This window comes from Toxoplasma gondii, chromosome VIII, assembly GCF_000006565.2.
Source record: "Toxoplasma gondii ME49 chromosome VIII, whole genome shotgun sequence".
Lineage (NCBI taxonomy): Eukaryota > Apicomplexa > Conoidasida > Eucoccidiorida > Sarcocystidae > Toxoplasma > Toxoplasma gondii.
Window position 1 is genome coordinate 285,329 of NC_031476.1, and position 12,663 is coordinate 297,991.

A 12,663-nucleotide genomic window follows, 5' to 3' on the forward strand; every position below is an offset into this window, starting at 1 on the left:
AAAGGGGGAGAGTGAAGAGTTCGTCTCGAAAGTAGAAGAGCTCTCGGGTGTATGTACACCGCAGCCCGCCTGGGCAGTTTCGCGGGGACGGCGTCCGCAAGGAGAAAAGTTCTAGCAAAGAGCGAGGGCGGCGCTTGTGCCCGGCTCCGCCTCTCTTCTCCCGAAATAGAAAGGTTTTATGCTTTTGCAAGGTGTCGTTTCCTTCCTCTCCCGGAAAGACTTCTTTGTTCCTCTTTCTGCTGCTTTAGTTCGCAGAAAAGGCGATTTTTTCTCGTCCACCCGGGCCTCGTTGCGCTGGTCTCCGAGTTTTGCCAAGCGTGTTGACACCCGCTCTTCTCACGTCTCAAGCGAGACTGCTTTTCACGCTTCTTCTCAAAAGCACTTCGACCTGCTTCACAAAAGTGTCTCTATGCCCGTGTCTGCGTTCTTCTACATTCCTCCCTTCCCCCTCCTTTCTTCGTTTTCTTCTTGTCTTCCGTTCCTCCTCCTGTCTTCCTCCTTTTTTCCCCTTGTCTTCCTCTTTCCTTCGTCCTTTCTTCCTGTCTCCACTTCTCCTGACTCTCCCTCGTCGCGCTGTTCTCCTCTCCTTCCCCGCCGTCGCCGTCAACGCGTTTGACTCTAACGGGGTGTACAGACACCCGACTGCCCTACTCAGGCGGAAAAGTCTGGAGCAGAAGATAGCCCCTGCGCGCGCTCTTGGACACGCTGCGTTCCTCTTCCGCTGCACTTTCGCACTTTCTCTCCTCTTTGGCGCCGTCTTTGTCTCGTCAGAAACGAAAAGGAGAAAACTCGAATGTCTTCGGAAGCGCAAAAACCGTCTTAACGCACCTTCAGGAAAAAGCTAGGCGTATACAGACACAAAGAGGGAGAGTGCTTTCCACATCTTTATGTGTTGTACGGTGACAACGAACCTCCAGGAGGTTGTTTAGGCAGAAGACCAGTGTGTCACTGTGACTTCATCCTCTTCTTCGATCTTCAATAATGAGGTGAGCCTTGTCGGAAAACAATTCCACCCACTGTCGTTACACCTAAACTCGGTGGCAGGCAGCGAGGCCAGAGATAAATACACACGCAGATATGCATCCACATTCGTGCACGCAAATACATCCATATAGCTATACATATCCATGTGCATATATATGCTTATATATGTACTTGCACATATCCATATATATATATATATATATATATGTATATGCTTGTAAGCAGGCGTGTAGGTACACCGTGTCGGAAGTGTTTACATGCTCCCTGCGTGGATTTCAGAGGGAGCTTGCACGTGAATTATTCACAGAACCACGTGGCTGTTGTCTTTCACTTTTTGCATGCAGTCCTTCTTTCTCCTCACGTGTGTCTCTCCCCTTGCTCCCCTTTTCCGTAGATCTCTCTGCGTAGGGTTTGCAAGGTGCGTGTGTCCGCACTGTCGGCGTTCGTTCCGTCCGTTTCGGGGATCTTTCTGTATTCCTCTCGCCATTCCCTCCTGTTGACTTTCTCGACTTTTCTGAACAGGAAACAAGAGCGACCCAAGCACCTCCGACGTGACGCCTCGGGCGACGAGGAGGACAAGGACGTTTTCGACGACGACGACGCTTCTGCCGGTTCGTTCAAGGGGCTAGGGTATATGTCTGTATAGATGTGACAGCATATCTTTGTGTTTTGATGTCGGTAGCAGAGATCATGAGAACTCTAGAGAAACTGATTTCTTTCTCTCATCAGGGAAGGCCTTTTTTGGACCTGTTTTTCTCGGTTTTCCTTGTTCGCAGCTTCTGTTTTTCTTTCCAGTTCTGGACTGTGCAGAATTTCGTTCCAAAATCCGTTGACTTTCGAAGTTAAGAGCGGAACTGAACGGCTTCTCAATCGTGCGCGGATGCCTGCGATGTGCAGGAAGCGTCTCGAGCGACGACGACGTTGGAATCAGCGCCAAGGAGGCAACGACGAACCCCACAGTGTCTCCGAAGGGCGCGTGTTCCCGAGGTGGAAGCGACGACCTCCCCACAGCCGAGGGCGAGGTGGAGGACAGAGAGGCTGGAGAAGAACGCACTGGAGAGAGACAAGAGCGACAGGCAGAAGATTTGACTGTGCGGCCGAAACCCACCTGGCAGGTACGGCGTCTTTAAATGACGGGGGATCTGCTTCTACCTGTATCTAACAGTCCGAGCAGCTGCACTCGTGCGTGTCTGTCAGACTCATCAACAACTTCCCCGAACTTGGGCCTATCAGGTAAAGCGCGAACACAAGTGTGCAAGCAAACACACCAGCGCAAACTAATGAACGCCTATACGTGTAAATAGATATATATATATATATATATGTATATGCGACTTTGTGTGTTTTCATGGATGAATAGGTATGGGTGTATGTGTGCAGATGCTCATATATTTACGTGTAGAGACAGATGAGGGGATGCGGTTGGGCCTGTTCAGTTCTTTTGGCGAATCTCTTGCGTGTCTGTACAGCTCATCAAAGAAGATCCGTCGTTCGTCCCGCGCGGCAGCTCGTACTTTTTGCACGACGATCGCGGAGAAGTTTCGGGAGAGGAGGTTGAGACCGACGAAGAAAGGAGAGGCAGATCCGGCGCGACGCGGGCCTTCGCAGATGTCTCCTCTGATGAAAGTTTCCACTCCGACGACATTCCACGCAGCACGCAAATTAGGTACAGAATCACAGACTCTTTCTCTACACCGAACGAGACGTCCTGTGCGTTTCCCCCCTACTCTGTGTGTCTCTCCTCTAGGTATCTCTCCACCCTTCTCTCAAACTTTTTCGGTGTCCCTCTACTTTATTCCCTCTCTTTTCTTTTCTGGTTATATCTGTCTGTCTCCCTCTCTCACTGTGTGTGTTTCTTGCTCTGTATCTTTCTCTGTCGTTCCCCTTTCCCCGTCTCTTCCTTTCCGCTACTCCCGTCTTGTGTGGACTCCCCGTCCAGAGCTCGAGATTCACAGTGTGCCCCTTGGCTCCTGTGAAGAGTCGGTCGGTTCTCAACGCGGCGCTGCCCTTCTCCGTGCTTCTTCGTTTCTCTCTGCAGACTGGGAAAGCCTCGAAAGCTGTGGACGCCAGATGAAGCCGGCCAGGACGAGCGTGACAAGTGGGTGCACGACTGCTTCGAGTCTCTGCTGCAGGAAGGCGGCGATCGTTCTCTCCCTCCCCTTCGCAGCTTCCACAGATCGCGCCCGCGCTTCTTCCGACGCGCACCGAATGCGTTGCATGCGCGCGGCCGCAGAGGTGCTCCGGCGCCGCGGGGCGGGCGCCCCCGGCGGAGCCGCGACGCTCGGGGCGGCAGCGACGTGCGTGGAGGCGAGGAGACCCAGCTCCCGGAAGCGCGAGGCCAGGGACAGCGAGGTGAACGAAACGGGGACGAATCAGAGAAGCGAGAAAGCGAGACTCAGGCCGATGCGACAAGCAAAACCTGGGGCTCCGCTGCGGGCGCTGACGGAGACAAAGACGCGAGACCTGCAGGGCAACCAGGTATGCGGTGTACGTACACCCGACCACGGGTGGAAAAAGATGAGGGAAAGAGTGCCTGCATGCGCGTGAACCATCGAGTTAAGAGGAGATAGGTGCTTCTGCAGAACACGAAAAAGAATCCTGCAGCTCAAAGTGCCTACCTACACTTGGAGCTCTTAATCTACGATTCCGTAAATGGAGAGCTGACTACACATGTATAAACATGCATGCGAAGGGGTGCATCTGCGCGTTGGGTTGTGTATGGAGATGTGTGTAGTTTTGTGTGCCTGGATTCCGACTGACATGTGTTGATACATTTGTTGGAGAGAAGTGCTTCTTAAGATCACAGGAGCGACGCCACTGTCAGCTTATGCGTCATAGGTCTTTTCTGGAAATCCCCATTGTACTGCGTTTTCCAGGGGGAACCTCGAACGCGCGAGGACAAGGGCGTGGACGCAGGAGAAGAGGCCGCGCCCCAGGTGTCACTACAGCTTACGTGGTCAAGGGCGAGCAACAAGGGCCAGCGCTGACGTCGACCGGAGAAAGTGAACGAAGTCACGACCATGAAAAAAGCCGCGAATTTTCCCAGATCTCTAACAGGTAATAGCCCTACCTCTTCCAGACTGCACATCTAAAGAGAGGCGTGTGTGCATATATATATATATATATATGTATATATATGTATATATATATATGTATATACACGTAAATGTGCGTGCATTTGTGTTCACTTCCATCTGCATGCAAAAAGATATATATATAATATATATAAATAGATTTGTGTACGTCCTGCGTTTGCGCAGTGGCTGACACTTCAGAAGTTGCGTATCGCGTACACGTCACGCCTGATTTCCCGGGTTTGGTATTTGTTGCGGGTGTCTGTCTTCGACCAAGATAAGTCTTTTAATGCGTTGAAGCCATTGGTCACGGCTTCCGTGTGTTCTTATGCATCGCAGACCAAGAGGACGCCGCGGCGGCTCCGGGCCTCGAACGGGAGAACGCACAGAGTGGACTGTACGCATGTCGAAACCTGCAGCGGCGCCCGTCAGCACCTGAGACAAGAACAAATCACAAAACGAAGAATGCATGCAAGCAGTTTTTCATGCGTGCCTCCGACCAGTGTCACTCGCAAACAGACAGAAGAAAAGGAAACGCAGGAAGAAAAACGATGGACGCGTCTGCAGTGAACCGACCTTGCGACTACAAGCACGAGCTCCCACTTGAAGAGAGAATGAGTCACGTGAAAGAAACGGATGCATGCATACGTCCGACTGTCGCTCTATTTATATAGGATATGCATGCACGTTCATATGGAGATAAAGCGGTTTATGGATATTTTAGATGTGCATGCACCCGCTGCTTGCATGGGAGTGTCATGTTTTCTCCTCTTCAGAGAAAGGAAAAATTCTCAGTTTTTTCTCGCCTTCGATGTAGTTGTATGCTTGAAGTCAACGTGCCGCCACGTTACGGAAGAGCCAAGGAAATCCCAGATGTACTTATAACCTGCAAATATCCTATGAAATTGCACGTATTCTCGTATTCATATGTATACATGTACATGCGTACGTACATAGGATTTTCAAATGGTGCTGCGAACTTCGTCTTCTCAAGTGTGAGAAGTAGGGCCTTTGGTTTTAACTCGTAAGGATTTTTTTTGCTGTGTTGATTGTTTTCAAGAGCGTGTGCGTGCAATGAAGAGAAACTGCATAGAGAACAGAAAAAGCGTAGGTTCTTTCGCCTTCCCTACGGCTTTCTGTTGTGTGTCGAGCCTCGCCTGGTCGGCTGTTTTGGACTCTCTTCTCCTCTTTCGAAATAGTTCGCTTTCGTCTGCGAATTCCCTGTGGGCAACTAGCGCATGCAAGAATGTTATCTCTTCGGAAACCGACTTCAAGTCTTCTTGAACGGTTCGCGTCTCCCCAGAAAAGGATGGAGAACAGCAATGTGAGGAGGGAGAAGTCGGCAGAGCGAGAGGGCTGGGGAAAGGGAGAAGCGATGAGGCAGAGAGGGTCTCGCCCTGTCTTTGGGAGTTTCTTGTGTTGAAGAACAAGACTGTGTTTCCGAATGCGTGTCCAGACGTCACGAGATGGAGAGCAGCGTTCGAGAGTCTGTTGCCTAAAAATTGTCGAAAGTAGCGGCAGTGCGGAACAAAAGAGAGACACAGCAGTGGGGAACACTCACAGAAAGAGACAAAGAAGCTCGGGTCTCCAGTGCTGTTTGTTCGTATGCGCTTTCGTGTTTTCGCAGCGAGAGCACGGAACGGTTTCTTCTCTCAGACTGTAGATTCACCTGTATATGCGAAGAAAGGGGATTTCGGTGTCGGTAAAAGAAGAGGTAACGTGGCGCTCACCGTTGTGGGCGCCTCTTCTCCCTGAACTTCCTCCTTCTTACGCATGCAGTGAGAAACCCTGCTGTGGAAACGGTGTGAACGGAGTGGTACCCTTCTAGCCTATGGGCTCCCACTGAACCGTCCAACTGGATGCAATCGCACCTAAACACAAACGTAGCTGTATACAGAGGTAAAGTGGGGACGACCTGCAAAACGACTGCTGTCGCTGCACACTCGTCGCTGTTCCTTGGGAATCGAAGAAATCAAGACATCTGTGTTTCCCTCGTTTCACTGTGTACGATGCGCCGTCTACAAACTCGCAGTGCCCTTTTGCCATTCGCAGAAAGACATTCAACAGACGGCAGACCACCGAAACCTTCAGAAAACCGTGCAGGAAATACGTGCCTACAACGCCGCGAAGCTGCTTCACAAATTCGTAAACGTATCTCTATACACGTGTGCATATAGCGACGTACGCCTGTATATAGTGCCACCTGCAGAAACGGGACGAGCTACAGAGCTAAATAGGTACACAGAGCCTGACAAGCATCTAGATATATATTCCAAAGGCAATCACGCTCGGGACTTCCTGATAACTGTCATCCAGCGTGTCAGTGACCCAGGAATCCCACCTCCTAGTGTGTAACAAAGAGTCTTCAACGCAGAAAGCCAAAGGGACTGGCAATGCCAAGGTGGTGAATGTGAAGTGGCTCTTGCAGGATTTAGGGGTCGAAAGGGAAGCTCGATTTCTGTTCACCTAAACTGTTTTCTAGGGTGAATCTAAACCCGTTAGAAAATTCGGCGAAGATTCGCTCCTGCTTCCCCCGTCACACCTGTCAAAAGATTGCTACAGCCGACAGCTCCGTGCACCCCACTCGGGATAAAGACTTGCGTACAGCAACTGTAAACTGCGTACAGCGACAAACTGGTTTCTCCACGCACTGACTGTCTGTTCAACTGTTTCCCTTTCCACGACCGCGTCACGTTTCGCCAGGGAAAAACGAGACCCCCGCGTCGACTTGCGACATTGCGTCCCCCAAAGTACGTCCAGAGTCTCGTGGCTACGGAGGTCGGTACCTGGCCCTCTGCGTGCACACATGAGCGCTCCTCAGGCAACGCCGCGAACAAAGGCGGTTTTCGCCAAACACAAAAAAGGGCATTAGCTCGCCCACATCCACATATAAAGCACGTCTCTGCAATCCGAGAAATGAAGTGTGGCGGCTGAGAAACGGTCTCAGGCGGAGAGCTGCTTCGGTGCCTATTCGCGTGTTGTGAAAAACCACTCGTTGTTTTGCGCGGATCTCCGGTTTTCCTGTCCCTCACGAAAGGCAGCTTGGCTTCCCCACCTGCCAGCAGTCACACTTGCCGCGCTTAGCCGGCACTTTCTCGGCTATTTGATTTGCTGCTACACAGCACTCCCTGCTTCCGTCTGGCATTCGCGGCGCGCGTCCCGTCACGGGTGTACATACGCCCGGCGGCTCTGTCTATACAGGCGAGTGCGTGTGTTCGAAACTGCCACTCTGAATTGACGCTTGTCCTCAGCGAGGCACCGACTGTATTTTCAGCGTGTGTCACTTGAGAGATTTCGTTTGAATGTGTCCTGCGTTCTCCTGTCCGCAGAAGCTCTGTACGTGTTCTCAACAACTAGCTCTTCATGTCTACAGTTCATCGTGTTTGTCTTCGTCGTCCAAGTCGACTTGCGGCACAGCCGTCTTGAAGGGGAACTCAATGCCCGAGTAGTCTTCGGGGAATCGCAGCACCTCGCCGTTGTCTGTGAGCATCGACACGGCGAAAGACTCGAACTCCTTCTCCCACTGCTCCCTCCCAACTTTGCCGTCCTTCAGGTCCTTCGTGAACTCCTCGAGCAACATGCGAATCTCGTGCGAATGCGGATCCTTGATGATCTGCAAACCACGCATACGAACTCGCGGGGACGCGGCGAGACGTGAAACGCGACTCCCGAAAAACGAGAACGGACAGTGCCACCGCGGCCACACCTCTCGAAATCTTATGCGGCTTAAAATGCAGAAAACCAAGCAAAAAATGCACTGGGAAAAGCGAGTGCGCACTGACGCGCGCATGCACAGATCTGAGTCAAAGCAAAAATTCACGCCAGAGACGGGCAGGGTGCTCTTCAAGTCTCCAACCTCGCCGATACCCATCGCTTTGTAATTTGACGTCAACTGTCTACACATAGTCTATATACGTGTCTGAATACGTTATTTATTCGAAGAGAAGAGCTACCAGTGGTCCGTGTACCTGCTGCAGTTCCTCCACATCAATGGCGCCGTCGGCATTCAAATCGTAGCTCTTGAACTCTTTTTCCAGTTCGGTCTTTTCCACGTCGTTCAAGCTCCCGGCTGAAGAAACAAAGCGAAAAGCGACGGATAGCTGACGGGAGAACTTCTCGTCTACAGAGCCCCCCCGAGACAGAAGCCTCCCCGCCGGCACAGTTGCCGCACAGCCTGAGTCTCTTTAAAAGAAGACGCAGAAAACAACTCTATGTAAGTCTCTGAACACACGCAAGTTCACATATGATTCTATACACACGGATAAAGTCGCTGACGTATACATCTTCTGGAAACAGACCGCTCTCAAAGAGTCGGCGTTGTCCGCTTCCCTCTTAGTCTTTTCGTCGACATGGTGACGACGTAACCACACCCCATGAAAGCAAATCACCGACAGGAATGGAATTTATTTCAACAAATAATCCACAGAAACCGCACTTACTTCCCTCCGTCTCGATGAACTCGGTGACGGTGATCTTTCTGTCGCCGTTCTTGTCTTGAGCCTGCAAGAGACCGAGAAACTCGCCCGAATGAGAAAATAGCAGCGATGCGAAAAAACCAAGCCGCACGAGTCCAGAGAGCTCCGCGGAACTTCCCACACACACACACACACACATCGATAACAAAAACGGAAAAAGTGCAGGGCATGCATGCAAGCATCAACTTACTTCCCCAAGCATATGTACAAGTGTATGCACACATGCATATGAATACACATGCAAGAAGTCTTTGGGGAGAGCCGAGAAAAGCACGCCGGTGAATACATATTCCTATATTTGTGTATACGTATTGTGGTGTCTTCGAGTGTGCAAGGTTCCTGTGCGGAGAGACAGTCGAATTGTCCGTTGCAAGAGTCTTGTGCAGATGAGTGCCAGCTCGTACGTTCAGAATTTCCTCGATTTCGATCTTCATGAGACCTTCGTCTTTCCCAGGATCCATGAGGATTCGGATCTCAGATAAATCCAGCAGTCCGTCGTTGTCCTTGTCGACAGTCTTGAAGCGTTGCTCGACTTCTTTCTGCAAGGAGAGACAAAGAACTCTTAGCTCATTCCAGACCCTCTACAAACCCCTCCACCTTTTCAGAACAGGTTGCTCGTGTCGCGACAAACACACACGGATAAAACACAGACATGTTCAGGACACCCGCCATGAATGCATGCGTAGACCTGAAGCAACCCCTAGACAGCTGTACGTATCTGGGCAGTGCGTTGAACCCTCTGTCTTGGTTATCCTTCCTCTGCCTCTTCCTCCAATCCAAAGAAGTTGTTTTTCTCTCGTTGCTCGCGACTGCCTCCCGCATCCCCCCCCCACCCACCCCAACGCCCCTATGTGTGTGCGTGTCAGGTTTTCTTCACACAGCAGAAGCGCGTCCTCCCAACATTTGTTTGCACGTTTTCGCGTTTACTCTGTCTGCGGAACTTGTCTTTTTTTTCAAACGAAACATTCGCGTGTACCTTGTGTTGCTCGAGTTGCTTCTGGTCTAGGCTGTCCACGTACGTGGCCTCAAGTTCAGAGAGAGAAACTTTGCCGTCGTTGTCTTTGTCGATCGCCTGGAACTCCATGCGGACCTGGTGCTGGTGCATCGCGTTCTTCAACTTTGCACTCCATTCTTTCGCTTCCTCGGTGTCGATTGTGTTGTCTTGGTTCGTGTCGATGAGGTCGAAGAGCGCCAGCATGCGTTCCTTGATGTCCTTCACGTCCATCTGCATGAGTTCCGCGAGCTTTTCTCCTGACAACTTGGGCATCGCCGCCTCCGCGAACTGCGAAGGCGCGCCAGAGAGTGCAGAGAAAGCAAACGAAAAAAGGAAGAGAGAAAACACGCAAAGGGGCAGAGACTTTCGGAGTCGGTGCAGCTCCCGCGCAAGGAAGACCGCACCCAGAGACACCCGGCAGGTCGGTCTGTCTGCGAAGGCCGCCATTGTTTTCTCGAGATAAGCGACGAAAGTAGAATTGATTGGGGGGAACAGTCGAGAGCGCGACGAGAAGAAGATCAGAAGAAGAGGAGAAGAGGACGAGAAAAGGCAAGACAACGAACACCGCCGAAGCAACCACGTTGGAGAGTCGGAAAACTCGAACTTTTTTGTGTGGTTGAGAAGGGCAGCAACCGAGATCCGGTTTCCTGCAGAACCAGCTAAATTGTTGAGGCAAAAGTTGAGGATAGAAGAGACACCGAAAAAGTTCGAGAGAAAGGAGAAGTAGACAGAAAGAACGCTGTGCAGTGTTCGAACAGGCAGACGAGAGGAGGGGGGGAGAAAAAAACTGAAAAGGTTGTCTCACACCCACGCTCACCCGCCTCGCCAGCCGACTAGCAGCCGCCACGCGTGGTGGCTTCTCGTCTCGTAGAAAAGACGAAGTGGCGCTTGCGAGAAAAAGACAAAGAAGCTCAGACGCTTACCCCCCGCAACTTTTTTCATCGAAATCGCCCGTCGTTACGTGTAACATATTGATGTGATGGAGCAACTTTGGGGAGACTCGGCCATGGGGCGCAAAAGGTACCTCTCGGCGTTTGTCAGAAGCCATTTGGATATCAGTTGCAGAAGGGGCGGTCTAGTGCCTCTGAGGAGAAAAGAAGTTGGAACGTTTAAAGGAAACTTCCTCAGAGAAAACCGAGAAAAACACACAGCAGCAGACACTCGGGGTGTGTGTGAATGGTGATGAGGTCGGAAACGCTGGTGTATGCACCTGGCAGTAAAATCGGAGTCACCGATTTGAAGGAACCTGAATGTCCCATGACGTGGAAATCCACCATGTTCAGCATTGCGTACTTCTAAAGTCATGTGTAAACACGCTGAACAAGTCGTCGTCGCTTTGCTCAGCCTCTAGGCTATCTGCTGGAAACTACCTGTCAGAGACCCGCAGCCGCACTGATGGCGCAAGCACTTGCGGTAGTCAAGTCACATGTTCCGGCTGTCTATGCACAGACAGAAAGGAAATGCTCCTGCAGACGGAAACGCGCACTTAGTGCTGCAAACGATCCCACCGCTCACACACCAATTTGCACATAACTCCACGTCGACTAGACGTCCGGGCAATTTGCTAGGCAGAGTAAAAATGGAGTCACCCGTGCTTGACAGAGACCGCAGGACCTTTGGGGAAGACTCTGAGGTGTTCTTTACTGATGTAAAGCTTTTTAACTTAAAGCACATACCCAGGAGGCAACGGGACGCACCAGTTAGACTTCATAAGTGTGTGCTTGGGGTGCTTCTTTGCAGAAAACGGGATGCGCAGCGTAGCAGCAGACGAACGCCTGCAAACAGAAAGAGTTCACTGCGACTGCACCTCCCTAGGAGTTTGTTTCTGCGGACGCACAATGCAAATCCTTGAAACCTGATCTGCGTTCCGTACCATCGATTCTAATTCAAATATGTGACCAAGAACTGGCAATCGCATTGGGGCATTTCCTCTTTCGGGCTATCGAAGCAGAAAAACGTTTCTCAACTCTTGAAAAAGACAACACGACGGGGGGTACGATAGAAAGTGACGCTCGCACTGGTTAACTGCTATTCCTGCATTTACGCACCGCCAACCAAGAGCCAGACAAACAAGAGAAAGAACTACCTCACCAGTGGAGAGTTCTCTTGAATGTGGTTGGTACACCACATGAGACATCTCAGTCCACAAAAGCAACGCATCTGTCTTCTGCTTTTAGGTTAGGGTTATGTCGTCGTATCACCAAAACGGTAAAAAATGGTGCATTTGTGATCTCCCAGTTCACTTAAAACCCTCTATCCATGGAGAAAAAGGTGTAGTCTCTGCCTCTCCACAGCAGAGGGAAAAAAACGTTTGACAACCGCACAAATTGAGATTTGAATCAGCAGTGTGTCGACGCTCTTGAAGTTGATAAAGCGCTTTCTATACTCTCAGCTTATCAGGCAGCAGCATACCCAGGCGAAGCAAACTCGCTCAACGTTTTTTGAAACGAATGACTAGTCTTATATTTTGCAAAGATACTATAATATCTGGAACAAAGGATGACGCACTGGAAGATTCACAGCGTTGCTTTCCGCAGAGGCACAAATTGACCGGGTAGGTGTTTTGGAGCTTTCACAGATTTTGATCTACAAAATGCTACACATGCAGCTCGCGGGAACCACTCAGAGAAAAAACAAGAAGCGGGTTCTTTGGTCATCCATCAAAACTGTAACGCTGCGTTTCTGTCGCAGAATGAGGAACCTCTGTTCGTGACAGAAACGCTTGTCTACGAGGAAAGAGCTTTTTCCAGCCCCCTAGTCGACCCGCACACTACGAGCGTATCTGCGAAAAGACCCTTTGTCAGAAACGAATAGACGGATGAGGTGTGAACGAAACCTGTAGACAAATGTCGAAACCCTACGTGCGTTCTACAGCAGAAACATTACGATTTTAGACTGGTTGCTTCAGTGGAACAAACCTCCCAACCAGGTGCCAGGCTGACACCAAAAACTAAACCTATAAACATCCGTTCAGACTTCCATGAGGAAGGCAACGCCAGCAATGAAAATGGTAGTTGTACAGCTTGCACACAAATAAGGTAGACACGGTAACAACGCTGACGGCACAGCTGTGTGCAGACCAGATTGGGCTCTGTTTCTGACGCACTGGATTAAAGACTTTCGTCTGTGCAGGGCA

General features: G+C 50.8%; 2 protein-coding genes across 2 annotated transcripts; one reads left to right on the plus strand and one right to left on the minus strand.

Moving 5' to 3' along the window:
- The first annotated feature begins 901 nt into the window (after positions 1-901).
- Positions 902-5,520, plus strand: TGME49_229470 (hypothetical protein). Its single transcript, XM_002367850.1, has 7 exons — positions 902-986; positions 1,507-1,595; positions 1,882-2,099; positions 2,454-2,650; positions 3,023-3,462; positions 3,861-4,041; positions 4,398-5,520. Exons 1-7 carry the CDS (start codon positions 982-984, stop codon positions 4,495-4,497), a joined length of 1,230 nt encoding a protein of 409 aa, XP_002367891.1. The 5' UTR covers positions 902-981; the 3' UTR covers positions 4,498-5,520.
- Positions 5,521-6,475: 955 nt separating this feature from the next.
- Positions 6,476-10,323, minus strand: TGME49_229480 (calcium binding protein precursor, putative). The gene is made up of 5 exons (XM_002367851.2): positions 9,510-10,323; positions 8,938-9,072; positions 8,498-8,558; positions 8,027-8,127; positions 6,476-7,671 (listed from the first exon to the last, which is right to left on the minus strand). Exons 1-5 carry the CDS (start codon positions 9,972-9,974, stop codon positions 7,426-7,428), a joined length of 1,008 nt encoding a protein of 335 aa, XP_002367892.1. The 5' UTR covers positions 9,975-10,323; the 3' UTR covers positions 6,476-7,425.
- Between the last annotated feature and the right edge of the window lie 2,340 nt (positions 10,324-12,663).

Coding starts and splice junctions, on each gene's coding strand:
- TGME49_229470 (XM_002367850.1), top strand. Junction 2,651..3,022: donor CCACGCAGCACGCAAATTAG/GTACAGAATCAC, acceptor TTCTCTCTGCAG/ACTGGGAAAGCCTCGAAAGC. Junction 4,042..4,397: donor TTTTCCCAGATCTCTAACAG/GTAATAGCCCTA, acceptor TATGCATCGCAG/ACCAAGAGGACGCCGCGGCG.
- TGME49_229480 (XM_002367851.2), bottom strand. CDS start 9,974: ATGGCGGCCTTCGCAGACAGACCGACCTGCCGGGTGTCTCTGGGTGCG. Junction 8,559..8,937: donor AAATCGAGGAAATTCTGAAC/GTACGAGCTGGC, acceptor GGTCTCTTGCAG/GCTCAAGACAAGAACGGCGA. Junction 7,672..8,026: donor ATGTGGAGGAACTGCAGCAG/GTACACGGACCA, acceptor CGTGGTTTGCAG/ATCATCAAGGATCCGCATTC.